The sequence below is a fragment of the Fusarium oxysporum genome, chromosome II, assembly GCF_013085055.1.
Source record: "Fusarium oxysporum Fo47 chromosome II, complete sequence".
Taxonomy (NCBI): domain Eukaryota; kingdom Fungi; phylum Ascomycota; class Sordariomycetes; order Hypocreales; family Nectriaceae; genus Fusarium; species Fusarium oxysporum.
Genome location: NC_072841.1, coordinates 2206228 through 2233840, shown reverse-complemented (window position 1 = coordinate 2233840; position 27613 = coordinate 2206228). Strand labels below are relative to the sequence as shown.

The 27613-nt window shown below is 49.5% G+C and overlaps 6 protein-coding genes across 6 annotated transcripts; 2 read left to right on the top strand and 4 right to left on the bottom strand.

Moving 5' to 3' along the window:
* Window positions 1–292: 292 nt before the first annotated feature.
* Window positions 293–2187, bottom strand: FOBCDRAFT_315518 (glycosyl hydrolase). The gene is made up of 2 exons (XM_031173359.3): window positions 1732–2187; window positions 293–1683 (listed from the first exon to the last, which is right to left on the bottom strand). The coding sequence occupies exons 1-2, from the start codon at window positions 2146–2148 to the stop codon at window positions 460–462; spliced, it is 1641 nt and encodes a 546-aa protein (XP_031050144.2). The 5' UTR covers window positions 2149–2187; the 3' UTR covers window positions 293–459.
* Window positions 2188–2881: 694 nt separating this feature from the next.
* FOBCDRAFT_176381 (uncharacterized protein) lies at window positions 2882–15668 on the bottom strand (the record flags this gene model as incomplete). Its single annotated transcript, XM_059608517.1, has 7 exons — window positions 2882–7021; window positions 7099–14447; window positions 14522–14803; window positions 14995–15089; window positions 15146–15203; window positions 15244–15275; window positions 15325–15668. The coding sequence occupies 7 exons, from the start codon at window positions 15666–15668 to the stop codon at window positions 2942–2944; spliced, it is 12240 nt and encodes a 4079-aa protein (XP_059464132.1). The 3' UTR covers window positions 2882–2941.
* Window positions 15669–17028: 1360 nt separating this feature from the next.
* FOBCDRAFT_247926 (major facilitator superfamily domain-containing protein) lies at window positions 17029–20522 on the top strand. The gene is made up of 5 exons (XM_059610820.1): window positions 17029–18015; window positions 18283–18341; window positions 18500–18706; window positions 18797–19223; window positions 19272–20522. Exons 1-5 carry the CDS (start codon window positions 17061–17063, stop codon window positions 20378–20380), a joined length of 2757 nt encoding a protein of 918 aa, XP_059464131.1. The 5' UTR covers window positions 17029–17060; the 3' UTR covers window positions 20381–20522.
* Window positions 20523–21327: 805 nt separating this feature from the next.
* Window positions 21328–23338, bottom strand: FOBCDRAFT_176372 (cytochrome P450; the record flags this gene model as incomplete). The annotated part of the gene is made up of 1 exon (XM_031173354.3): window positions 21328–23338. Exon 1 carries the CDS (start codon window positions 22906–22908, stop codon window positions 21328–21330), a length of 1581 nt encoding a protein of 526 aa, XP_031050139.2. The 5' UTR covers window positions 22909–23338.
* Window positions 23339–24111: 773 nt separating this feature from the next.
* Window positions 24112–25319, top strand: FOBCDRAFT_176369 (uncharacterized protein). Its single transcript, XM_031173353.3, has 3 exons — window positions 24112–24555; window positions 24613–24872; window positions 24949–25319. The coding sequence occupies exons 1-3, from the start codon at window positions 24198–24200 to the stop codon at window positions 25294–25296; spliced, it is 966 nt and encodes a 321-aa protein (XP_031050138.2). The 5' UTR covers window positions 24112–24197; the 3' UTR covers window positions 25297–25319.
* A 180-nt stretch (window positions 25320–25499) lies between these two features.
* Window positions 25500–27418, bottom strand: FOBCDRAFT_236764 (pyridoxal phosphate-dependent transferase; the record flags this gene model as incomplete). Its single annotated transcript, XM_059610102.1, has 4 exons — window positions 25500–26070; window positions 26125–26463; window positions 26522–27273; window positions 27320–27418. The coding sequence occupies 4 exons, from the start codon at window positions 27416–27418 to the stop codon at window positions 25500–25502; spliced, it is 1761 nt and encodes a 586-aa protein (XP_059466741.1).
* Window positions 27419–27613: the final 195 nt, after the last annotated feature.

The window sequence follows — 27613 nt, the reverse complement described above, 5'->3', positions numbered from 1 at the left end:
GGTTCCCTACACTGCACTGATATGAAAGTTCGCTGCAAGCATTTTGAAGGTAATCACACAAGATACCATCCTCTTGCTTAATTCTTTGAGTGTTAATTTAACGCCTGAGATCGGAGATTGATTATTATCTGCAATTGTATCTGGCTAAGTTATTATTTCTAGATGGTATAGGATACAGCATGCTTAGCAAATAATATTTATTTAGAGTACCTAAAAGATTGTCTAGATGTATGGCGTTGTAGCTAATTCGATAGTGATAGATAGCCTGGGTACATATTGAAATGAAATGGACGTTGATCTATATGTTCGGATATTTTTGACCCTCCCGGTTCTTACCGGCTAATAACCCGAAGCGTTCATCATAATTCATCATACTATGGTAATAAATATGACAGATAAAGCTATGAGTGATAATTCTATTTCATCATATAAATATCGCCATTATTGAAATGTTATACACTATGATGAACTGGATGTTTTGTTTCCCGCCACAAGGCCATCATCATTCTCCATCTCTTTCCAAGCACTCTCCAAAGCATGAACCTTGACACTAACCTCAACATCCTCCGGCAAGTCAGTCGCGCTGAATATCATGAGTGTCAACGGCTCTGTGGAGAAGAAAGTGTTGGTAACACTATCAACACCATCATTAAGGAAAGCCTCATAAATCGACCTATCAATAACACCACTAAGACTCCACGTGCCATTCTCAGTAGCGAGACTGCCAAGGGAGGTCTTATCAGTGTAGAAGATGTTATCAAATCCCTTAACACCACCGCGATCGAGAAAGAACACGGGATCGCCGCCGAGGTAGTAACCGCTCTTGATGGCTTCGTTGGTGATGGGGTTTGAGAATGTCCAGTTCATGGAAGAGGTTGAGGGGATTCCACCGTCGGGAATGCCAGTGACGTTGACTTCCCAGTAGATAGCGTTGGACTCAACATCAGAGTAGTCAACGATGAGTGTTCCGTTGCCAAAGCTGCTGTTAGAGGCAAGCTCACGACCCAACACTGGGCTTAGATCATAAGGCTTGGAAACAAGCTTCCAGCCAACGCGCTTGGCCTTGGTGAGGTAGTTCTCACGAGGCAAACTCATGGCACTTCTCCAGCCTTCATCGCCAGTAGGGACAACGCTGGTGTACTGCCAATTGGATGCCCAAGCAATAGAAACAGGCAGCTCGTCTTCTGAAAGACCATAAAACCACTGTCCAGCGTAATTGTCTTTGCCAAAGTCCGCAATTCGTGCAGCAGCGTCAACAGCCTCAAAGTGAGTACCGTTGAAAGTACCAGGGAAATACTCAGTAATAGAGCCTCCCAACGGCGCACCAGGGTTGATGCTAATGGCCATAAGCCACATGTCATCTTGCTTTTTACCGTCCTCATCCACGTAAGGCATGGGGATCATGTTGGGGCACTCGTACTGCAGTCCGAGAAGGCCGTGGTGGGAGAAGTTGCTGGTAGCTGTCCAGTCCTTGAGGTTGTCAGACTCAAAGATGCCGATCTTGAAGTCTTGAGGGTAGGCAACGACCATGATCCATGAGTCATCGTAGCGGATGACTTTAGGATCGCGGAACTGAGTAGATGTGCTGTTGATGACGGGGTTGTTGGCATATGGAGTAAAAGTGTAGCCTCCATCTCGCGAATAGGCGATTGCCTGATCCTGAACGGTAGGCGATGACAGAGTCTGTGTATCGTTAGCGGTGATATTAACCGACTACTGTTGACAACTTACGTAAATCGCAACGACACCATTGTCCTGGTCAGGGAAGAATCCGGAAGTGTTGTTGACATCAACAACAGCGCTTCCAGAAAAGACATAAGTGTCTTTCTCTGGTGGGAAAAGCGCAATAGGCTGATTCACCCAGTGGTACAGGTCCTTTGAAGTTGCATGGCCCCAATGCTGGTTACCCGCGACTACATCAGTGGGATTATACTGATAGTACAAATGCCAAAGACCATCAGCATCGCGGAACATGCCATTGGGGTCATTCATGAAATGTTGGGGAGGCGAAAAGTGAATTTGAGGACGGTATGTGCCATTGTAATCGCCTGTAATAGGTGTTCCTGTTGGTACGGAAAGAGTAGTGGAAGACTGGGCGGCACTGAGCCGGATGAGACCAGCGACAGTCGAGAACAAAAGACCTCTCATGATGATCAAGATGCAGAACTGTATCTTGCTGAGCAATTCAACTTTTCGAGGATTATATGACGCTTATATACTTAAACTCCCTCATCAGCCCATACCGTTCCAACGACATCGGCACCGATCCAGCGGTTAGCGTTTTTCTTCCCCGCGTTCATCTCCAGGCAAGAAACACGCCAATCTGGAGAAGAGGTGATGTCAGAGCCATAGGTTAATCTGCTGGTTGTGGGGAAGACATGGGAAATGGACCGACTTGGCGAGGTATTGTCGGACCGATATTCATCGTCATCGAATGGAAGACGAGGTTCAAGTTATGAGTGTAGATCTTGTCTTGAATGGTGTTGCGGTTGGAGTTTGCTACCCCACATCAACGGCCCGACAGTTGAGATGATAGAAGTTTATCGTGGGAGTCGGATCATGGGGAAAGTTTAAGTGAGGTGAGACATTCCAAGATGAAGCGATTTATCACTGGTAGTTGAAATATCGTGCAATAGAGTGAATATGAACATGTATTTATTGTAATGGCTTGATCGATTGGGCATTTTTGGAGGATGGACGGGGTGAGAGAGGCATTAAGATGCAGGGTAGTTGGTGGGGTTGACTGCAGGGTTGGTGATGACAGTAACATTGCACCGGATACTCGGAAAGAAAAATATGCTCACATGATGAGAAAAGAACAGTATTGCAATAAAAAAAAAGAAAAGAGAGAGAAAAAGTACATGCAAGAAATATCCACAAACTCCAGGCACCTCTATCCTACCTCGTATCCCGGCCGTATTGCTCCTAACGACAACATCCTTCATCTGCTCATCACAGCAGTATCGCCCTTGTCATCGCTAAACTCCACCTCCAGCGCCGTCAAAAATTGCTTCAATCCCTGCTTCTTCGCTTGACCAAACCATTGGAGCACCTTTGCAGTGGGAAGCTCCTTCAACTCTGGCAATTGCTCGCAGAGGTTCGCAAATTCACCCATGCTCAATGTCTTTGTGCCCGCGTGCTCGATGATTTGTACTCCGTCTTGTGATTGAGCAGAAGGCTGGAGAACCGTGTCGACGATGCAATTGGAGATCTGATCAATTGGCGCGAAATGGCCTGTACCGTTCAGACCCGTGGGATCGGGGCGCAGAGAAATGGCTTTCGCGAGACGAAGAAGCTCATCTGACGTGATGGTATCCTCATCACCAGTCTGCCCATCTCCCAATGTTGGTGCTGGGCGGTGAATAAACACAGGCAATCCAGCTCGCTTCGCAGCATCACGCAACAATCCTTCAGCAGCCCACTTTGACGCGACGTATCCATTGCTGCCATCGACAGGTGGATGTCCATCTCCATACCGTTTGACAGCTCCACTGGACAACACGTGAACTGGAAGACGGTGGGGAAGCGCGAGACGAACGAGTTCCGCGACGCTGGTAACGTTGACGGCGCGAAGGGAACGGTAATCATCCCAGAAAGAACGATTGGCACCGCAGTGGATGATCACGTCGACACTGTTGCTGAGACGCGTGAAATCAGCGTCGGATAGACCGAGGTTGGGTTGGCTGAGATCTCCACGCCACAGAGTTACTTTGTCGCTGGGATCCGTGATTGACGCGTCGCGGATAAGACAGTGTATCTCAGACACTTGAGGAGACTCGGCAAGATGGAACATCAAATTTCGCCCCAAGAACCCAGTCGCGCCAGTGACAAGAACGTGTAGAGAACCATCCGCCTTCTGCGACGCGACCTGCGGTAAGCTCAACCATTCATCGGGAATCTTGGTCTCCCTCTCCCAATCGATATCACCACCACTGACCTCATCATTCACCAGTGCTGCCATCTCACGAAGCTTACTAGCAGCCATGAGGTTCAAAAGCCTAAGCGGCACGTTGAACTCCTTCCTGATCATGCCCTGAAGTTTGATCAGTAGCAGCGAGCTTCCGCCGACGTGGAAGAAGTCGGTGTCTGCTGTGATGGCAGCAGAGGCACTCGCTGGGACCAGAGTCCTCCACATCTTTGCGATCTTTTTCTGTGTCTCCGACTCAAGACTGCCTTCTTCAACAGCTGCGTCATTGGCCGTAGCGGGAGTGAAGGCGGGGAGAGGAAGGGCTGCGATCGCGTTGCGATCAGGCTTCTGATGCGCTGTCAATGGGAAGCGATCAATTGGCATCATCAAAGCTGGGAGCATGTAATGAGGCAGAGGGAGTTTGGAGATGATCTTGCGCAAGAAGGACTCTACTTCAGGACGACGAAGACTCTTGTCAGCGACAACGATATGGGCGACAAGGAAGCCGTCATCATCATGGTCCTCATGTCGATCCTCAGGGTATCGTAGAGTCACAACAGCATCTGACAGAACGCCATGAGCTGCGCTCAAGATAGCGCTCTCAACGTCGCCCAACTCAATCCGATAGCCGCGCAGCTTGACCTGGGTACCGCCCTCAATACGACCCAAGATATCGACCATACCGTTAGCACGAAGTTTGCCCCGGTCTCCAGTACGATACATGATCTTCCACTGCTTTGACGAAGTCCACGGATCTGGCATGAACTTCTCTTTGGTAAGATCCGGACGTCCAAGATAGCCATCTGCTACACCAGCGCCGCCTACCACAATCTCACCAGGATAACCACGTGGAACGAGCTTCATGTTCTCGTCGACAATGTACGTAGAGTAATTGGCACAAGGGTAGCCAACATCAGTGACGTATCGCATCTGCGCTTTTTCGCCCTCAGCATAGTCATTGAAGTCAAGTTCAATCCTGTTGGTAACAGTTGTCTCAGTCGGACCACAGTGATTGAAGACTCTGAGATGAGGAAGTTCAAGACCAGCAAACGCGCGAACAAGCCCAGTTGACAGAGGCCCACCCGACGAGGAAGCATTCTCCCAAACTGTGCAATTGAGAAGAGGGTCTCGAGCAAAGCGATGCCAGATGCTATACTCCGACGGCGTGCACATCGTATATGTAATGTTGTGTCGGGCGATCATATCGACTGTACCAAGAGGGTCGCCCCGCTTCGAGCTAGGAACGACGAAGACACAACCGCCGTTACAGAGCGCAAGCATGGTCTGATCAATTGAGAGATCAAAGCTGAAAGCGCTCTGTTGAAGGACTCGGGCAGCGTAGCTAGGTTTATCCTGTTCTTGGACAATGGCATGCGGTTCAACGAGCGCTTTGAGACTTCGATTCGTGTGGATGACGGCCTTCGGAATGCCTGTTGAGCCGCTTGTGCAGAGGATCATAGCCCTCTGGTCAGGTTGAGCTCGGATAGATACTTCAGGTGTAGAAGATCCAGCGACGGGAACGTGGATCATCTGGGCGGATTGAGTTCCCAATTGATCAAAGTTGTCGGCTGTAGAGTTGTCAACGAGAACTGCTTGGGGTTGAGCAACCTGCACATTGGCTGCTAATCGAGGCATCCCGATGGGAGGATACAAGGGCACGTAGGTCATGCCCAGCTTGAGAATCGCGAGCATGGAACAGATCCAATCGACACCAGTTTCTTGGAAGACACCGATGAAGTCATTCTCGCTCAAACCAGCTGAGGTCAAAGAAGAGGCGATCTCATCGATACGACGGCCCATTTGCTCATAGGACAATTGACTCGTTTCATCGTCAAGTGCCGGCGCAGACGGGTTTTCGCGGATCATTTCTTCAATGCGGTGCGAGAGCGTGTCGGCGTTAGGCCAAGCATCAATCGTAGGACCCAGAGAAATAGACAAGTCATCTTCATTCCATGGTGGGAGCGACTTCAATGCCATCTTCGAGCCAGCCTCATCCGCCGTAACCTTTCTCAAAAGATTGGTATACGCCCTGATAAGCATCTCAGCATGCTCCCCATCATACAACGTCGATTGGACCTCAACACCGACGCGAACACTCCCGCCATTCTGTTCATCAGAGTCATCAAGGATATAAAATGCAAGATCACTACCTTGGCGCTCTGCTCGACCGGTGCCCATCTCGGCCCTGCAGTCGCCAAGTCTGAACCACTCCTTGTGCGAAACGCGGTAGTCAATCAGCACTTGCGCGACGGGTACTGCATCGCCGTGGCGGGTGATGCAGAGTTCTTTGAGCAGAACATCAAGGGGAAGAACGGAGTGCTCGAGGGCCTTGTAAGTCTTTGTGCGAGCGGCTTTGACGGCATCTGAGAAGGAGAGTTTGTTGTAGTCCGTGCGATCGAAGCGGAGGAAGAGGGTATTGACGAAAAGGCCGATCGTATCCATGAAATCCTTATCGAGTCTGTTGGTATCATCCATGGCGACGAACAAGCGATCAATGGAGTCGGGCATCAGACCGAAGAGCAGAGTCTGAAGGGCTGCGACGTAGACGTGAAATGAAGTTGAGTGATTGGCCTTGGCAAGCTTCCTGATGCGCGCTGCTTCCGAAGGCTCAAGAGTGATCTCCGCGTTGTAACAACTGTAGTTCTCGAGTAACTTCCTGTGGTTGACCTTTGCAAAAGGTAGAAGAGGAAGTGGCTCGGGCTCGGGCATGATGAGCTTGCGATAGTACTCAATCGCCTTCCTCCACTCGAATGGCTTCGACAGGTTCTGCTGACGTTGCTTGGCAATATAAGCTCGGTACTGCTTCGCATCGGGCAAAGTAGGAATCGATCCATTGGCGTTATAGGCTTTTGCCAGGTCGCGCCAGAAGATCTCGAGACTGTAACCATCAAAGGCGATGTGATGGAATGCTAACACGAGCCAGTGCTCAGTATCGGACTGGGAAAGAAGTGAGAGTTTGATGGTTTCCCAGTCGCCTAGGTTCCAAGGCTGAGAGTGAAGCCATTCCATCTCTTGCTCAACATCGGCTTTGCTAGTGATGTGTCGCGATGTGAGGTGGACCGTTGGCTTGGAGAGAACGCCTTGCATGGGTGTCTCCAGGGACTTGCCTCCAAACTGTGATACTGGTCAGCTTCGTTCTCATAAGAGAGTACATCAATTGCTCCGGCGAAAAGATCGGAGTAGTCACTTACAAAGAATCTCGTTCGTAAGATCTCATGCCTCTTCGCAACACCTTCCAACGCTCTCTCCAACTTTCCAACATCAACCCTACCCTTCAAATGCGCCGAAATCGTAACATTAAACGTAGTCTTATCCTCCAACGCCGTAGTAAGGAACCAAAATCGACTTTGAACAAGGGACATCTCATCGACAATCTCACTGGAACTCTTCACAATCTCCTCCCGCCTCTTCGCCGCCGCTTCTTCATGCTCATGGCGCTTTCTGGCTGCCTCGTTTTCGAGCTCTCGCTTATGCCTGTCATCCGATCCATTGTTATTCTTCATGTCGCTCAGAGATGGGGGGATGCTTGCCGTGTCAGCTCCCGCTGTGCTCTTAGCAGTTGTGGAAACATCTGTCGCTGAGCTTTGTGAGACAGCGTCAGAGTCGCCAGTCACAATGTCTGAGCTGGAGCTTGAGGTTGAAGTCTCGGGAAGCTTCTTGTCACTGAGCGGCTGTCCAGCATTGCTTGCCTCGTCATCATCGCGGTCGAGGTCGAGAAGAGCCTTGGGAATTCTCTCCAGCGCATCGCTTGCGAGATCAAGAATTGAGTTACCACCAAGAATCTTCAGAACAGGCATATCGGTGTCGAGTTCCTTCAAGAACCACGATCGCACGTCCACAGCGACAAGCGAATCAACACCTTGGTCCACCAAAGCCAGCGACTCGGGAACGTCAGTCTCCGCAGGAATGCGCAGCATCTTCTTGAGCTTCAAAGTGAAAGCATCAGTGATGACCCTTAGCGCTTGGTCTTTGCTCGTTACACGCTTCAATTGGCGACTAAGCGACACAGCAGCTGCGTTACCTGACGCATCAGCATCTGCATCGCCGTCAACTCTCTCAATCAACATGTTACTGAACTTGGAGTCATGAATGAAGAATGACTTGTGCTCATCATCCGAGAACTGAGGCATGATACCCTGCGAGATCTCACCGCCCTCAATATCCTCATCAGGACCGAAGCGCTGGCCAGCGAGAATCGCCTCGGCAATGAGTTGATGAAGACCTTGAGCCGAGGTATTGGCAATACCAATGTCCTTGAAAAAGCTCGCGTCATAGATCTTCTGTCGCTCAATGTAACCGAGACCGATGAGGGCACTGATGTTGATGATGGACGCAGCGAGGCCACGCTTGCGGCGGTTGTTGACGAGGGAGGCCATGAACATGTTGGCAGCGGCGTAATTGGCTTGACCTCGAGATCCGACAATACTAGCTGCTGAGCTGAACATGAGGAAGAAGTCGAGCTTAGTATCCGCGAAAAGTTCATCGAGGTAGATGCTACCATTGACCTTTGGTGCGAGGACCTTGTTCAGATTTGCAGCATCCATGTCCTTGAAGAGAACATCTTGCAAAAGCATAGCACCATTGGCAACGCCTGCGATTGGTGGCAGCGTGCGGGTGATGGCCTGGTAGCACAGATGAAGAGACTCTTTGCTAGTGATGTCAAGCTTGCGCGGGACGACAGTGACACCAGCTTGTTCCATGTTATCAATGAATCGCTGATCGACCTTAGGATAACGACTAGTCAACACGACATATCGTGCTCCATGAGCGGCCATCCATTCACAGCACGATTGACCCATCTCTCCCGAGAGACCGACGAGAAGGTAGGTCTTGTCGGATCGGAAGATGTCGGTGTGATGGTCGAGCGGATGAACGCGCACTGGTACTGATGAAGCAGTCCAGTCGAGGAGGTGCAGCGACTGGCCAGTTGGTGCAGTGAAACCCTCGATGTGGTTGAGCGGGATAGTTTCACGATCGCGAGCTTCAATGACCATGCTGCTCGCCTTACTCCAAGCAGCTCGGAGTGCAGCCTTCGCATCCCCTAGATCACCTGTGCGAACCTCGACGCGATTTCGGATCAGCGACTTCTCCGTGCGAGCGTACCATGGAAGGCACTCGGTCATGGCAGACGCGACAATTGAAGAAGGACTGTTGGGCGCTGAGAAGTCGACCAGAAGCGAGGAGCTGGTCAAAGGAGGGAGAACCTTTCTGATAGCGCGGGATGACATCTCCTGCGCCAACCACGTGGTCTTGCCAGGGAGATACTGAGGCTGCTGACCTTCAATCAGACAGCCTGTGAAGCTGACGCGCCATGATGGTGCGGGATGCGACTCGAACAAGTTCATGATTGCAGTGCGCACTAAAGGATCAGCCTCGTGAATGACGATGTGACTGCCCTTCTGTTGGGGTACCAATGCCGCAATCTGAGCAGCGACGATGTGCGCCGCGGTCGACAACAGAGCCATTGAAGACAGCTCCTCCGAAGCACCAGCTGGAAGAGCGACCGTGAGGTCCTGGGGGGTTGTCGCTGGTGTCTCAGCAGAAGGTGTCAAGGCGAGAACCCGTTTACCATCAGCATCGCCAACGCAAAGACGGAGGTAACCCAAGGTGCCAATCCTCAAAGCCTGGAGAAGTGACTTTCGGATGCGAACCTGGTAGCTTGGGACAGCAGCATCAGTCTCAGGCTGAACACGCAGAGGCGAGATCTGCCCGATGACCGGAGCTGCCACTGGCGCATTGGCACTGGCATTGAGACTGAATGAAGTCTTGGGTGATTGAGGATCAACATCCTCATGTATGACACGACGGATTGAGTTGAAGCGATGGTTCAGTTCCTTGTTGACGTTCAATCGCGGCATGTAAGTCTTCTTCTCAACGACTCGTACCTCAGACTCTTGAGTCCATTGAAGTTTGTCGTTCAGATCAGCGCCATTGGCAATCTCTTCGCGCTTCCACTTGTCAAGAAGTTCAATACGTCTAAGAGCACTTGCGACGAAAGACGGTACCCAAGACCCATCCCCAACGGTCGCACTATCGAGATCAACCGTCTGAAGAGTGATACTGGGGTACTCTTGACGAATTGATCGCGCAAGACCGACGACCATGTTGTTGTAGGGTTGCTCTGATGCTGCGCCCTTGGTGACCCAGAGAATGTTACGGCCACGAGCCCATAAGGTCTTGAGACCGTCGAGCTTGGGGTCTGTGACGGTGCGGAGAACGGGTTCATCGAGTTCGGTCAGGCAGAGAACAGAAGAGCCTTCGGGGAACTGAGCTTCGGTGATGTCGTTGAGGGCTTCAATTGACCTGAAGTGGCTTGTGGTCTGATAAAATGGCGCGACGAGAGACTTAGTCTTCTCAACAAGATCCATCGTACCAAGAGACTTTCCGCCGACAACTACCAAGCTCTGCTGCTTCTCAGGGACAACAGTGAGCGGCTCCCTCAAAAGATCAACCTTCTCATCTCTCGCCATTGAGACCCAGAGGCACATAGGCTGCGTCTGATTGTGGCCAACGGTATGTGTGTCAACACCGGTGAAGCCCGTCCTCTTGAGAGCATCATCCCACTGCTCAAGCGTCAACATGGGACCCCAAGGGCGACCATACTCAGCGCCAGACCACCAAGCAGCGAAACCACCCATGCCAATACCCAATCGCACGGCGTCGTTGTTGATGTTCTCGAAGCCGATGAGACGACCGCCGGGCTTCAGAAGACGACGGATGTTGCGGAGAGCACCCTCGACGTCGCCGGTTGCGTGCAGGGCCATTCCCGCCATCACGACGTGGTAAGATGACTCGGTAAAGCCTTGCTCTTCGATACTGTTGTTCATATCGAGAGCCTTGAAGTTAATGCGACCGGAGTAGTCCTTGAACTTCTCTTCTGCTTTGTCAAAGAAGGCAGTAGAGATGTCTGTGAAGGTGTACACCGAGAAGGCACCATCAATAGCGGGCAAAGCGTGGGATGTCGCACCACCAGTTCCGGCACCAACTTCAAGAACGCGCATCTGAGGGTAGATGTGGGCAAGTTGGCGCATCATGTTGTACATCTTCTGATCACTCGCCTCGTAGCGAAGAGTTTCCTCGTAGTAACGATTGAGCATATTATCCTTGGTAAGATACTCGTGCACGTTGCCTTCGTTCGCAGGAACGACTTCAAGAAGAGCTTTAGCAGCGGCGTGGGTGAGTCTGAAGTCGTTCGAGTTGGCATACTCCGCCAGAAGACGATCGACCTCAGCTTGCGTGTCGTTCATCATCTCTGGAGTCAGGAAGTGATGTTCTCCGCGACTGACGAGACCAATAACGTGGTCACACCAAGTGAGAAGGCGCTTGAAGTGCTCTTGAGCTTCATCGCGAGCTTTTGAGCCAGCGGGGATAAGCTCAGCGAGACGTCGTACGTAGAACAGCGACAGTCTGTCAAGGTTGTCGGCTGAGCGAATCTCGGCATCAGCGACCTCTTGAGGGCGATTGACGCGCGACGCGAGAACACCATCAGGCTCAGAAGGACCGTAGACCCAGGTCGAGAAGAGAGGCGAGTCATTGGCAGCAGTAGCAGGAGTGAATGGCCTCATCCTGGCACCTTCTACAGCGATGTAGGCTTGTTGGCCATCAGGCGAAAGCATCTTCATATCGCCAACGGCCTCACCAAGTGAATCCGCATCCTCACCAAGCGTGGTACTCGCTTCCCAAGCCATGGTCGCGCCCCGAGCAGCTGACGCGAAATAAGGATTGACGTGAATGGCATCAATACCAACAAGCATCTGCAGGCACCACAGACGACCATCGCCAGGCGCAGCCATGGCAGCGAGTACAGTCTGGACACCAGAGTCCATGAGGCCAGGATGAGCAAGAGCGACTTGGTCTTCCCACTCAGGACCAGATTGATCCACAATCTTTCCGATCGCAAAGTCGGACTTTCGCTCAATCTCGACAATGCCCTTGAACGGAGGAGAGTATTGGTAACCGTGCTTGGCTAGCTCAGTATAGAAGCGGTCAATCTCAATTGGAGCGAGGTTGAATTGACGAGCCGGGTCCTGGGCGGTCTGACCAGGAATGGCATCTGCTGAGGGACCACCAAGACGAGCGACGACGCGACCATGAGCGTGAGTAGATGTAACAGCTGGTGCCAGTCCGTGTGTGTGATAAGAGCAACAAACGAAGTCAACAACAAGCTCATCATGGCTACTCTCAACAGTCTTCATAGTAACAAGCGTCTCGACACTCGAACTGTCATCGTTAAAGACAATAGCCTGATCCATAGTAAGATCATAGAGACTCAACAATCTCACGGTCGGAGAATCCTTGAGATCTTGCACCAGTATCATCGCCGCCTCAAGAGCCATCGCCGCATATCCACAGCCAGGGAAGATGACTTGTCCCTGGAGACGATGGCCACGGAGCCAGGGAATCTCACGAGCGCGAAGAATGTTACGCCATTGAGTCATACCCGGGACGCTGTTCTCGACCATGCGGCGGCCGAGGATAGGATGGACGGGCTCATCCATTTGACGAAGCGCGGCGCAGAATCGGGACTCCGACCAGAAGACTTGAGAGTCTGCTGTGAAAGGGTATGAGGGGAGGTCTCTGACCGCAGTGTGTGTTGATGAGCGACAGGAGAGGGTAGCGTCAATTAAAGCAAAGTTGACATGGCCGCGACCAAGATTACGCCAGACAGCGCCAAAGCAATCGGCGACACTCTCAACGTCGTCTTTTCCACGAGTAAGCACACCTTGGTATGGTGTACCACTTCCAAGACTCTCCAGAGCAGGGCCCTTGAGCGCAGGATGAGGTCCCAGTTCCAGCGCCATGTCAAAAGGTCCCGAATGTGCCAGCGCGCAATCAAGAGCTGGCGCGAACATGACTGGCTTGACCATATTGTCGATCCAGTACTGAGGACTCAAGTTCTCCCGTTTCATAGGCGCAGCATCAACCTTGGTACTTGAGAACCAGAGAGGGCGCTGCTTAGAAGCGACTTGTTCATCGAAACGAACACCGCTTCTCTGCAGGGCCTCAAGATACGGTCCTGCCGCGGCCTGCATGTGACTAGAGTGATAGGCTGTATCAACTTTGAGTCGTCTCGCAAACTTGCCTTCATCTTGGAAGACAGCGATAGCCTCTTCAATAGCATCCTCATCACCAGAGAGAGTGACGCTCGAGGGTGCATTGACAGCTGCAACGGTGATGCGGCCAGCGTTATCCTCAAGAGCGCAGAACTCGAGTGCGTCAGCTTCGTCTGTTCCGACTGCTGCCATAGCGCCCTTAATATCGCTGGAGGACGGCGATGCAGCGAGTTTGGCATAGCGACCGCGGTAGTAAGCTGTCACGATGGCGGCGCGACGAGTCATGAAGCCAGCAGCGTAGGCTGCGGCGATCTCACCAGATGAGTGGCCCACCACAGCGCTGAGCTGAATGCCTGCTAACTCTCGGATGAGATCAACGAGAAGGACTTGAACAGCAGTGCAGAGAGGCTGAGAGATAGCGGCCTCGGCGACGCGACTAGACTCCTTGAAGGCAAGCAGCTCAGACTCGAGTGTGAAGTCCGGTGCGTCTGAGGCGGGAAGCTCAGCCAGATAGCTATCGAGCTCAGCGATTTTGTCGCGAGCCCAAGAAGATGACTCGAGAAATACAGCACCCATTCGAGGCCATTGAGCGCCCTGACCGCTGAAGACACCGAGAATCTTAGGTGCAGCAACACTCGAGGATCGGTGAAGCTTGTGCGTTGAGTCTGTCAGACGCTCAATCTCAGCAAGAATAGCACTTCTGGCAGCTTCTTGAGAATTTCCTGAGCCAGCAGGGACAACGACGCTACTCCTGTAAGGTAGTGTTGAGCGCCGGTTATATAAGGTCCAAGCCAGATCAGACATGTTTGTCTCATATCGCTCTTCCAAGAAGCTCAAATATGAGGATAGAACTTCTTTGAGAGCCTTCTCGCTGTTGGCAGAGAACAGAAGCGGTGTGTATAGACGAGGAGACTCTGCTTCAGTGGTCGCTATTGGCTGGCTATGAAGAGCAGGCTCGTAGCTCTCCAGAATTGCATGAGCATTGGTACCACCAAAGCCTATAAAATTGATTAGCAAGTGTCCAAAACGGATGACGGCGCTGGGGTTCTTACCAAAGCTGTTAATACTAGCACGTTTGACGCTTCCATGTACATCAGGCCATGTCTTTGCAGAAGTTGGAACTTCGAGATTGCTGTAGAATGGCTCAATGTCAGGATTAAGCGTCTCAAAGTGCATGTTCGGCGGCACAGTAGCATTCTTCATCGCCATCATGGTCCCCAGCAGACTTGCAAGGCCAGCTGTGCCCTCCGTGTGACCAATCTGGGTCTTAATGGAAACAACGTAGAGCTTCTCATCGCCAGGTTGGTCGTCGCTGAAGAATGCTGTGGAAATGGCCTCAGCCTCTTTGGGATCTCCAGCTTTGGTGCCTGTTCCATGGGCGTGGAAGAGCTGAGGGCGATCTGAGGGCTTGGTAATGTCCAACCCGGCGCGCTGGTAGACATCACGAATGAGAGCTGTTTGAGCGATGTTGCTAGGCACAGTCAAGCCTGGTGTTTTGCCGTCCTAGCATCATTAGTTTCCATCTCCTGCACATGGAAGTGGTCACTTGCCTGGTTCACACCAGTCTCGCGAATGATGCACTCAATGGGATCTCCATCGGCAAGTGCCTGACTCAGCGTCTTCAAGATAACCGAGGCAAATCCCTCACCTCTAGCATATCCATCAGCGCTAGCATCCCACATACGACTCCGACCTGTAGGCGAAATCATGCGCAGCTTGCTTTCGCAGATGTACATGCCAGGAAGCAAGATGAGATTTGCACCTGCAGCGACTGCAACGTTGGACTCGCCGCTACGCAGAGTCCTGACTGCTTCGTGCACTGCAACCAGACTTGAGCTGCATGCTGTAGATCATTCTTCTTAGCTTGTGGGGTTTGTAGATCAGAGATGGGGAAAACTAACCTGTGTCGATGCTCATGGAGGGACCGTGCCAGTCAAACTGGGTCGTTCATGTTAGTTCTGCACCAGCGCTATAGCGTTCCACTCACTGTTACAACGTTAGCAATTGAGATATCAGATTGAAAGAGTTACTTACCAAAGTATGATACACGATTGGACATGACGGCGCGAGAAACGCCAGTGCCCATGTAGGTGGGAATGTCGTCCCAGTCTTTGGCAAGCATTTGGGCCCTGCATGCATTGTCAGTAACATGCTGAGCGTGCAGATATATGATCTGAGCACTTACCAGTCGTCGCACATCTGTCCCACAAATACTGATGTCTGCATGTCAAGATCGGTCAGTTCTGCAACCGGAAATATGATCGGTAGTGTTGCTGTCAAAACTCACATCTGAGCCCTTCAAGTCCTCCATCGCCCTGCATATTGTCAGTGACTATCTTGTCACAGGCACAAGGGATAACTCACAAGCCTGCATCGACAACAGAGTCATAGACAGTCTCCAGCAACAGCCTCTGCTGAGGATCCATAGCCTCAGCCTCCATAGACTGAATGCCAAAGAAGCCATTGTCAAACTTTGTAACATCCTCATCTAGGAAGTAACTCTGCGTGACATTGGTAGTACCATGATGCGTCGGATCAGAGTGGTAGAAAGAGTCCACATTAAACCGAGCCGGCGGCACTTTCTGCAGGACATCTCGGGATGAGCACACCAGATCCCAGAGCTTGGAAGGTGTGTTACAGCCGCCGGGAAAACGACACGCAGTGCCAACCACCGCAATGGGTTCACTAGTCTTTGAGAATTTTGTCATTGTAAAAGATAGTAGTAGTGTTTCAAAAGAATAATTCTCAAAGGCAAAAAGTAAGGGGTTTCACTAAGTTCAGCTTGGTATAGCTAACAGTGGCGTTGACTTTATAAGATAGTGGGTGGGAAGACAGAACCTCAGGACTTGACTTGTTTTGCCAAACACATGGGAAATCTACTCGATACTCTATCACGACTACGTCCTAGATGGGAATGGGATTCCAGGGGCTTGAGCATCAAGGATTCTAAACGGCCTCTCCACTCCGCCTTCACAGCCGCTCTCACTTACCGGATGAACAGTCCCTTTCCCGGTCCCGATAGTCCTACTGCCACGCTCGGGTAACGGCTCGAAACTCTTGGGATTCAGCCCCCAGTGTGCATGTTATCACGGTCCGTTGCAACTCTGCAACGGTAAGCTTATCAAAGAAAGCGGAGAAGATTTGGTCACTCGAATTGACCTGTCGATTATTGGTGATCAATGTCGCAGAAGGATTGTGGTGAAGTTTCATGAGTGGCGTCTTGGGTAGATACTTTCGAGTCAAGTATAGAGATGTGTTCGAATAATGATACGGTTATTGGTGGAATAGGATTCATGGAGTGCTGATGTGATCCGAAGGATGGGCAAGGTTCATGCAGGTGTTTGTCATATCAATAGATTGCGTGAGTGAATCGAGTTGAGAGAGATAATGGTCTGATATCTGAAAAGCCAAGATGCAACATGATGAAGTCGCTGACCTGGATATCTGTAAGCTTGGTCAGTAGATTCTATTACATGCAGTATTATAATAGGTTATAATTACCTAGATAGTAATTATATACCCCTATTTAAAAGTACTTTTATAAATAGAAAAATAAGGCTATTAAGAATATTTTACAATTATAAGTATTATAAGTATTAGTAAAATATATATAAAGTTTTAAGGTATATAAAATGTATTTTATATATACTTAGTTATTAAGGTATTAAGATATATTCTTTTTTAAAAGATTATTAATATTAAAATTAGTATTTAATACTCTTTTATTATAACCCTCTTATAAGCCCCTTAAGTATAGTATTTAATCTCACACCCAGAAGTAAGCTGTCCCACATATGGTAACATGGTTTATCCATATCTACCCGCCTTGCATCATACCACTCGCCCGTTCGCCATTCACGCACAAGTTCTCCATATCAACACCAGGATTCAGCTCCTTCAGATGCAACAGTCATCAGCCAAGCGTAGCCAAGCTATCAATCTAGATTCCTTCTTTAGTCAAACCTGGCTTCTTGCTCAAGTGGTGTGACATAAACACCACCTTGCATACGAATTACCAGGATGCTGACATCAAAGCAAGTTAAATAGAGCGTCTATTTCGACTCTTCCATGACAGGGCCCAGGCAGGCAACGACAAAACAATGGATCCAATCAACATCCCCAAGACGCAGCGTGCTCTTATCGGCACTGAGCGTGATACCCTCGAACTGACAGACGCCGCACCGGTTCCTACCCCTGGCAAGGGATGGGTACTGGTGAAAAACGTGGCGGTGGGCCTCAACCCCATCGACACTAAGCTTACAAGTGGATATACGGTCCATGGAGCAATTGGCGGCTTTGACTGCTCTGGTAAAGTCATCGCCCTCGGTCCCGATGCCTCAGACAGTCCTCTCAAAATAGGCGATGAGGTTGGAATCATGGTGCTTGGCATGAACCGGTCGATGCCAGACGTGGGAGCGTATTCCCAGTACACTCTCGCTCAGGAGGATTTCATCCTTCGCAAGCCACCCGGGTACTCCCTTGCTGACATGGCGTCTCTCGGCACTGTCTTCATGGCTGCAGGCCTAGCCATGAGGCGGCTCGAGCTCCCCGGGACACCCCTGCAACCCTCGCCAACACCCCAATACGTGCTTGTCTACGGGGGTGGGACAGCAACAGGCACCATCTTCTGCCAGTTGACGCGACTGGCCGGTCTCCTGCCAATTGCTGTCTGCTCCCCCAACAGCTACGAGCTCGCCAAGAAGTCCCAAGCCGTTGAGTGCTTTGACTATCGCGATCCCGACGCTTCCGTGGACGCAATCAAGAAGCTCACCAAGAACGGACTCAAATACGCGTTTGACTGCATTGGCTCGGTTGACTCAGCGCGCTTCTGCTTCCGAGCAATCGGCCGAATGGGTGGGCACTACGAGACGGTGCATGTCCCCCACGAAGCCATCACGCGAACTAGGAAGACGGTTAAGTCGGGATTTACGTATGGGCTTGAGATGGCGGGGTTGGATATTGACATGCCTCCGCCTCATGGGCGGCCTGGTAATCCCGAGCTGAGAAAGTTTGGCGTCGATCTTGCGCGGATGCTGGAGGGATTGCTCCGCGATGGTAAGGTCGTTCCACATCCTGTTCAGGTGAGGGAGGGTGGATTGGAGGGCGCCCTACAGGGCTTAGAGGAGATCAAGGCGGGGACTGTTAGGGGCCACAAGTTGGTTTACTTGCTTTAGACAGCGATTGTTGAAGCTTTTCCACATAGCAGACAGTTAGATAGTGAGAGCATTACTATTGAACATTATTTCGTAATTCTGCCATTGATTACACCACATCATATCACAATACAATGTCACATCTCATGTTGCTTTTTACTTCTTGAAGGAATGCTCTACCCTGCAATCGATCAGACCACTTTCATGATCCCTGCTCCACAGATGTTGGTTGGTCAATACCCAATTTACGTCAGGACAATCGGTGTCTTTCTTTGTTCCGTGTCAGATTTCGCGTATTGAGTTCTTTTTCCTTTTCGGAAACAATTTCCATGTTTCTTAGTTCCGCGGCTTTACAGATTGACTATTGATCTTTTCCCTTCGCGCAGCCACCGTGGTCAGTTCGACTGCATCACATAGAGCGCTTCACGATGAAGTTCCTGAAACGAAACAAGCCACCAAACGAGGATGAGCATCATGTTGTTCATGATGCGAGAGCTACTGCGGAGGAAGAGGCTGCCATTGACTACCCTCACGGCATGAAGCTCGCCCTTATCATGACCTCTGCTTATCTGAGCATGTTTTTGGTTGCTCTGGTATGCGATGCTCTCTCGCAAATCATCCCAATTGCTCGCAAAAGAATACAGTACTTCAATCAGAAGGGCTAATAGATCAATTTTCTACAGGACCGATTAATCGTCTCGACCGCCATTCCAAAGATTACAGACGAGTTCCGCGCCGTCGCCGATGTCGGCTGGTATGCATCTGCATACTTCATGACAACATGTGCATTTCAGCTCATGTTTGGCCGACTATACACATTTTTCAGCGTCAAGATCATCTTTCTTATCAGCATCTTGATCTTCGAAGTTGGCTCAGCTGTCTGTGGTGCTGCGCCATCTTCCACTGCGCTCATCGTTGGACGCGCGATAGCTGGCGTTGGAAGTGCAGGGATTTATGCTGGTGCAGTTATCGTGACGGTGTACTGCATTCCTTTGGAGAAGAGAACTCCTTACCAGGCTGTTGTTGCTGCAATCTTTGGTGTTACCAGCGTTTTGGGTCCTCTTCTTGGAGGTGCATTCACAGACTCCAGCGCAACTTGGAGATGGTGCTGTAAGTTCGACCGCCTTTAGGAAATTAATGGTCACTAACAAACATCAGTCTACATCAACTTACCCATAGGGGCTGTTGCTGCCGCCCTCCTCGCATTTTTGCTCCAAGTCCCCGATCGCGCAACTGCTCGCCTCCCCCTCAAAGAAAAGCTCCTTCGTCTCGATGGCCCAGGATGCGTTATGCTTCTCGGCGGTATCATTAGTCTTCTTACTGCTCTTCGATGGGGCGGTACAAAGTACCCATGGTCCAACGGTCGCATCATCGCACTCTTTGTTGTTACTGGCGTCTGTCTTATCGCCTTTGTCGTTATTCAGATCCTCTTTCCGAACCACGCAACTGTACCGCCGCATATCTTTACTCAACGCAGCATCGCCGCCTCATCTTTCTCCATGTTCTGTACTGGAGCCACTATGATGACAACGCTATACTACCTCCCCATTTGGTTCCAAGCTATCAAGGGCGTCAGTGCTGTTCAATCAGGTATTCGCCTTCTGCCCACTGTCGTCGCTCAAGTCGTTGCCTCATTTGTGAGTGCTGGTGGTGTACAAACTATTGGACAATATATGCCCTTCATGCTTGTTGGCAATGCCATTATGTGTGTCGGTACAGGCCTTCTCACTTTACTCAAAGTACACACTAGCAGTGGAGAATGGATCGGTTACCAGATACCATACGGCTTCGGCTTAGGCATCACTCTTCAAATCCCTCTCATTGCCTCTCAGACTGTGCTGCCCTTGGAAGACGTCCCAACAGGCACTTCTGTCCTGATCTTCTGTCAGCTCTTGGGAGGTGCCATCTTTGTCAGCGTTGGACAGAACCTTTTCACAAATGAATTGGTGAAAAGAATCAGTGTTATTCCTGGCGTTGATGTATTCAATCTTCAACAAGAAGGTGCTACCAGAATTCTGGATGGATTGAGTGAATCAACAAAGCGGCTTGTTCTTGTTGCTTACAATGCCTCTCTACGGCAAGCATTCCTTTGTGGACTCATTCTATCCTGTATAGGCTATCTGGGAGCTGTTTGCATGGAGTGGAGGAGTATTAAGCAGAAGAAGCCAAAAGAGGAAACATCAGTGACTGAGAGCACAAAGACCAAGGAGACAACAGGGGAACCAGTTGCCGAGAATGCGAACACGAATGGCAACAGTATATCATAAGATCAGATACGGAATAGCGGCATTAAAATGGTACATTAGAAAGGAACTTTGGGTTAAGCTATAGAACGAAACTTGATTGTCATACGCTGCTTACCCGGTACTGAGTGCTTTTCTGCCCGGAGAATACTTGAGTAGATTTCACACTAAATGCGCCCTAAACATAAGCTGCATGACTCGAAAAGGGCTACTCATAGCGCTCCCGAGTAGTGCCCGCGTGCCAAGTTTTTCCGACTCCCCGATGAATCCCTGTCAATTACGAAACCGAATCCGTCGACTGAATCCTTCCACCGTTAACCCTACACATTATCTGCCGCGACCTTGCTTCTAGAGTGCCTGTCAATTTCACATGGAAGGATCCACATGGCGTACTATGTATGGTATTTCGTAAACCCCATGCAGTTTTGTAAGATGCGAGTAAGCACAAGGTCTTGGGCTGCTTGGCGTTTGTAACGTCGTTGATGGGCTGCGAAGGCGTAATCGCTTGAATCTTACTTTCCTGCCCGATAACTTTCCGGAGAAGAGAGACAACAATTCACAAGTTCCAATTGGAGATTCCTATGCTATTTGAGATCAATACACATGTCAGCAGGAAAGGTTCTTGGCTAACAAGCCCTATGGAGCATGAAAGCCGCTGACATTAAACCAACAGGCCAAAAATACCCACTCTAAGGTCTGCTAAATCTATACTAAGTTGTACTAAAATTATTTAGGTGTTTGTGTACTTTAGGGTAGAGGTCCTAAGCTTTTTTGTTTCCCCTTTCATAAGGTACCAGCTTGCATATGCACTTCAAACAAGATGTGATGAGCCAAGAAACATAGTATTAGCCAAAAATGGAAGTAGATTCGACGACGGAGTCGATTTCGGGACAGTGCCTCGATAAGAAAGTCTCCGAACAATCAAACTCTATTTCTCGGAAAGTTATTTCGTCTTTCCCTCTAAGTAGCAACTACTCTCTGTACACAGCAACCTGACATCCATTCTTATTCAACTGCCCAATACGGAAAACACCCACAAACGGCGTCGGATCCCTACACTCTAACCTCTTGTAAGTCTGCGCCATACGAGCAACCATATACCCACACTCATTCATAGTCATCATCTCACCAGGACATCGTCTTGGCCCGGTGTTGTACGGTGTAAGACTCAGCCCCGGACGCATCTTATCAAAGCGGTCCGGGTTGAACTCCAAGGCGTCATCGCCCCAGTAGTCTGGGTCTTTGTACATGACCGCCTTGTTGATCTGCACAATGTTACCCTTGCGTACGCGCACGGGCTGGTCGCCTTTTGGACCGCCACCACGGGGGAGGGTGGTGTCGCGGACTGCGGCGCGGGCGATGAAGAGACCGACAGGGGTGATGCGATGAGCTTCTGTGAGGACGTTTTGCAGAAGCTTCATGCCGCGGAGACTGTTGAAGTTCAATTCCTTGCCCTTCACCTCTTGACGTAGTCGCTCCCAGATTTCAGGCTGCCTGGCCAAATTCCACATTACATTGGACAGGAAAATCAGAGTAGTCTCGTTGTTGGGTACAAAGAGCAAGCAGAGATGAGATCTGACTTCATCGTCATTCGGTAACTCCCGAACCATGTGCCAGCAGACGTCCCGTCTCTCCGGCCCAACAGGAAGACCCTTGCTGATGCGCTCCTCGCGCTCTTTGAGTTCAGCACGTGCCTTGGCAATATGCTTGTTGACATAACTGTGAATTGTACCAACAACCTTGTACCATGTCTTCCACGGGAAGAGCCAGAGAACGCGGTGCAAGAGAAGGCGAATTCGTGCATATGCCAAACCAGTGATGAAAGCATCAGTGGTATTATTGGTCTCTTCCTCAGTAACAATATCTGAGTAATCACCAAAAAGGAATTGGAGGTTGAGATTCAACGACCAGGTTCGCAAATGCGGAAACATATCAAAAGTCTCGCCATCAGCAGGAATGCCCGCAAAGAATCTCTCAGCAAAAGGCTCCATGCGCTCAGTATTGGCATACCACTCTCGCATGAAGAATGGCTTGACAAGCGCGCGAGCAAATTCCCAGTCTTTGCCATCAGCGCCGACGATGCCTTTCTCAGCGAAGGGCTGTCCAGCTTTGCTGTTGTAGCGAATTGGACCGACTTGAAAATCTGCAAGATTGTTGGCCACAGTCTTGAGGTTCTCAGGTTCAATAGTCCAAATCTGACGCCCACCAAGGAAGGTGAGAGCAAAAGTCTTGGGCATCTTGGCGTGTAAGCTGTCAAGCCATGGGACGTAGCGGTTGTTCTTCAGAGCTAGTAGCATAGCAACGAAGGCGTCAAATCCATAGAATGGATCCAATTGCCAAAGAGTTGGGACGTGGCCGAAGCCCATTGCCTTTTCTTGCTGTCTCTCAGCGACATATTTGACGAAGGACGTGAAAGCAAGGACAGCAACAGTGGAAGATAAAATAACGGGTATAGATGTAAAGTCAATCCGAGAGGGGATATCAGCAACAAAGCCTGGTATGTCTGTGAAAAGGCCAGGTAAATCGGCGATAAAGCCTGTAGAGTTTGACATGTTCTCTTGTTTTTCTTCTAGTTCCGGACTTAGAAGCGCAGTTTTGTGAAAGTCATAGTGATCGAGGCTCTCTGGTAAAGCTTCAGATATGTAATGCCTTATTCACAACTGGTCGTTGATATCGCCTGATTCTCAGGAAGGCTGACTGGAAAAGGTACAAACAGTGGAAGTACCTTTCCTAAGTTTCCTGCACGACTATCATCTTCTGATGCACGCAGCTGCTAGGGAGGCGCTGACGCCCGCCCACTTCATGTCTAGGCATCTCACCTCTTCCCGCGTCTATCAACCGTGATCATACCATCTTTACGCAAGCCCAGTTTCCTCAGAATCCCATCACAATCCTTCCAACTCTATCAAACAGAATCCTTCTGCCTCGCTCAAGAAGAACGATGATTGGCCCTTTTAACGCAGGAACAAATCCCAGTTCTTTACGCCGTAATCTCGCATGTAACAATCTGCATTAGACAACGTGCCGTCATGCAAGATTATAAGCGCACGTTGGCAACATCAGATCATATGTGTGGGTTTGTCTAAGCGAGTGTCAGATCATGCTTGCGTTAATCAAAACCTTCCAAGCCTCCCTTGAGTGCCGTCTTGCCGGTAACCCAGAAATGCACAGTCGTGTATGCACATAAGACAGATGCCACCAAAGAAACTGTGGAGCGGGTTGTATCAGATATGGGCCGTCCCGCTTGTAAGCCGGGAATGTTATTTTGGGGGAGGGATGAGAGGATAAGGTTATATACACACCATAAGCAAAAGATGCCTGAAAATTAGGGATGGTTTTTTTATAAATAAGTATATAATAAATTACTAATACTAAATAGTATATTAGACTTTTATATTTTAATTAACATATATATATTATTATAGAAGTTTATTATAAGGTAAAAATAGGCCTGTTAAATACTATTAATAAACATTTTATATTACATAATTAAAAAAATATTATTAAAAGTTTTAAATAAGAAGTTGAGTATATAATTATATATATGCTACCTTGAATAAAAAGAATAAATTTATAGAATAATTTAAATATATGATAGTTAATATAATATTAAATTACTTAAAAGCTTATTAAAAAGTTTACTTAAACTTTTGTCTTTTTTTAATTATTAAGGACTAATACAGCTTTTCATATTTCAAGCCAGAAACCCGTTATCAGGCAGTTCAATGTCACCTTTAATGCCCTTCATACTATAAGAACTTACAGCAGGACACCGAACAGCATTCACTACAGTAAAAAAAGCTCATAGCCATCATATCATCCAGCATCTTGCATACCCATCATGTCCCAATACGCCACCACAGCAAGGACCCTCTCCAGAGCCCCTCTCGCAGGAAAGGCCTTCTCCCCCGCCCTTCCAACTCTGGGTAGGGCAGCACCCCCATACCAATCCAAGTGGAAGCGAACAGCTCCTGTGCCGCTTTCGGGAGAAAACTTCCTCGATGTTCTGTTTAACCGGACACCAGTGATCAAGCAGCCTGGCTTCCTTGGCCGTGAGGAGTGCTTTGCTCATGAGAAAGCGTTAAGTCATAGGATTGCGCCGTATAGGTATTACACTGGACCTCTTTTGCAGAGGGTTGGTTGTGCGCAGTTTGAGTATCAGGCGCAAGCTGCTGCTGACTTTGAGAACCGCAAGAATGGTACGTGTCATCTCGTCTTACCTACTGGAACAGGTGATCTAACATATCTGTTGTCAGAGAAGGAAGAATACTTCAAGGTTGCACAGTCTCTGAGTGGTCTCCATCAAGACGTTGCAGACCAGACTGGAGTCAATGCCTGGGAGAAGGTTATAGGAACGCTCCGTGCCCTTCTGCCGGATTATGAGATTGTTCGTGCATCAGAAGGGCCAGGGAAGACATACTTCTCCGGCAACTTTCGTGCTCTAAACGACTCAACTTGCCTTCACTGCGACTGGACACCGTATGATGCCGCTACTGAGGACTGGATTATCAATCAGGTAAGCTTTTTTCCGACATACCTCATCACGGAGTGTACGTCTTTCGAATTATTCGTATAACTAACCTGCTCTTCAGGTCACTCACCAGGCCGTTTTCAACTTGTACATGGCACCCGTGAAAGGTGGCAGGACTTGGGTGCACGACGTTGAGTGGAGTGAAGAGTGCCTCAACTTTAGGGATCCTGATACTTACGGCTATCGTGATGAGATTATTCATGGCCGCCAGAACGTTGTAGTCAAACCCGAAGTTGGTGATCTGTGGTTCTTCAACTCAAGGAACATGCATCAGGTTGAAAAGGTAGAGCCAGAGCCTTGCCCCGAGCTTGGCCTGCCGTACAGACCACGACTATGCCTTAGCAGCTTCATTGGACTTCTACCTGAGCACAAGACTGGAGGCCGTCCTCGTTTGATACTGTGGTCGTAAAGTCTTAAAGTCAGGGAATAAGTTGAGGGTCTAGATAGTATTGATACTAGTGAATTATTAGACCGTTTTGATGAACACAAACAACCATTCTAACAGGGCTATAACATGCTTCCAAGTTGGAAACATTTGCCTGCTCATAGCCCGTGTGGTAACTAAAGCACCCATAGCTCTAGGCTTGCATGGCCTAACCCCGCCCTAATGATTCAAGCCTGAGACCCAAGACTCTGTTCAAACCGTACAACTTTGGCCAATGCCTCCTCCATCTTAGAACAAATCTGACGGGAATTTTCAAGCCCAACACTGATCCGGATAACATGCTTCGGAAGATCGTACTTTTCGAGTTTTTCCCGCACATTGTATACAGCCAGCTGGACAAACGGAATCGCAAGAGTGAAATTGGTCCCAAAGCTCGGGCCTTTGCAAACATCCAGATTATCGTAAAAGTACTGAGCAGACTCCGGATTGTGAAATACCACACTGAAGACATTGCCATATCCTCCATTCTTTCGCCGGTGCCTTTCATAGTTCTGGATTGTCGCAGGTCGAGATGGATAATTGACGTAGGCGACTGAAGGGTGGTTTTCGAAACGATCTATAACGATCAGGGTATTTTCATTGGCTTTCTTCACCCTTTCAACCATATTGATTGAGTTTTGCTTGAGGACTGCAATGTCCTTGGGGAAGCACGTCACAACTGGATACCGACATCTGAGGGCGTAGTGCAGCTCCTCATAATGACCAAAATTAGGATTGACGATGACGCTATACCGGGGCCTGTGTTAGCGGTCGGTGCTATCGAGCCTGAGAGTTTGGTACAGGGCCACAGACCTTCCTCCTGTCACGTTTGCTGCTCCGCTGAACATCTTGGTCAAACTAGTCGTGATGATATCGACGTAGGGCAGGAGGTCGACGTTGACAAAGTTGGCAACTGTTTCATCACAAACGACGATGAGGCCGTACTCGTTTGCCAACTCTCGAATCCTGTGGAGATTGGGTGAAGTGAACTTGATATTACTCGGCAGCTCACAGAAGATAGCGATGATTTGCTCGTTAGTCTTCAATGTAGACGCAAGCTGATCCAACTCCTCCTCATTGCCCAATTTGAAGGGTATGACGTCTTTCCAGGTCCCCCGACGAAGATTTTCGATCGTCTCAGGATAGATCCAGCTATAGAGGAAAACGGTTATCAATAATTTCTTTCCGTTACGGAGGTATCGTAGCTTACCCGAATGCAACAACGAAGCTATCTGGGTTGTTAACCGCGATTACTTCTGCAGCGTTGTAAATTGCATTCATGCCATTGGGAAAGATAAATACATCTGTGGCCTGGACAGGCTTCAGGTCATCCCTTTCAGAAGTAGCCAACTGAGCAATGTGGGCTTGTAGGTCTTCAAAGTCCCTTGGGCCACGCTGAATCCAGGCTTCGGATGATCGATCGTGAGAGGGTATGTCCGCAGTCACTGGTTCGACATCAGGAGAATCCGAGATGAGTTCGTCAAAATGCTTCAAGCAATATTCGGCGTGACGCGTGGTAATGCCGGTGCCAAAGTTCACCCAGAACTCCATTACATATACCTTAAAGTCGGGGGGAACGAACAACGCCGAGAAAGCAAGGTAATCATTTCCATTCGATGAATTCGCTGCTACTGGCGAGAAGAAGCGGACGTGATGGACTACAGCGTTCTTTTTCCGCAGCTGTGCGGCGTAGTCGTCGGCGTCATCAGCAGACGGAAAGATATAGCAGATCAGATCGTCTGAATCGAATTTCAACCGTTCTCTGACTCGTTCGATGAGGGATCGGATAGGCTTGCCGATGAAGAACCTTTTTGATAGCGTCAGAACAAGAGACCTTGTGGCGAGGTCACATAGGTAGGCCACATACCGCGGGTAGCTGTAGTCAATTCTGTCCAACACCCTCTTGTCTGCGCTCGCAAGGGCAACGACGGACTCCCAGGTTGGGAGCGATGAGCTAACTGCCTAGCAAGTGTCAGCACAGGTGCCGGACGCCATCGAGGGCACTTACATGAGGTGTTCCCGGCGGATGAATGTGCGCTTCATGCAAGGGGAGAGCTCGGAGGGAATTGGGGTAGACCCAATTCCTGCCAGCATTAGTCTCACTCATCGTGCTGAGACAAGGATACCAAAATGAAGTCAATGAATAATCCACTAAGCTTGTGGTAACGTAAATAAATCTTTGCGGCCCTTAGGATCCAGGCCTCAAGGAGATGAAGTCTGCGATTGATTGTAGATGGTAACGGACAATGAAGGCTTGGAGCAATTTAGGTTAAGAACGACGGGAGATTCAGGCCCTCTGTCA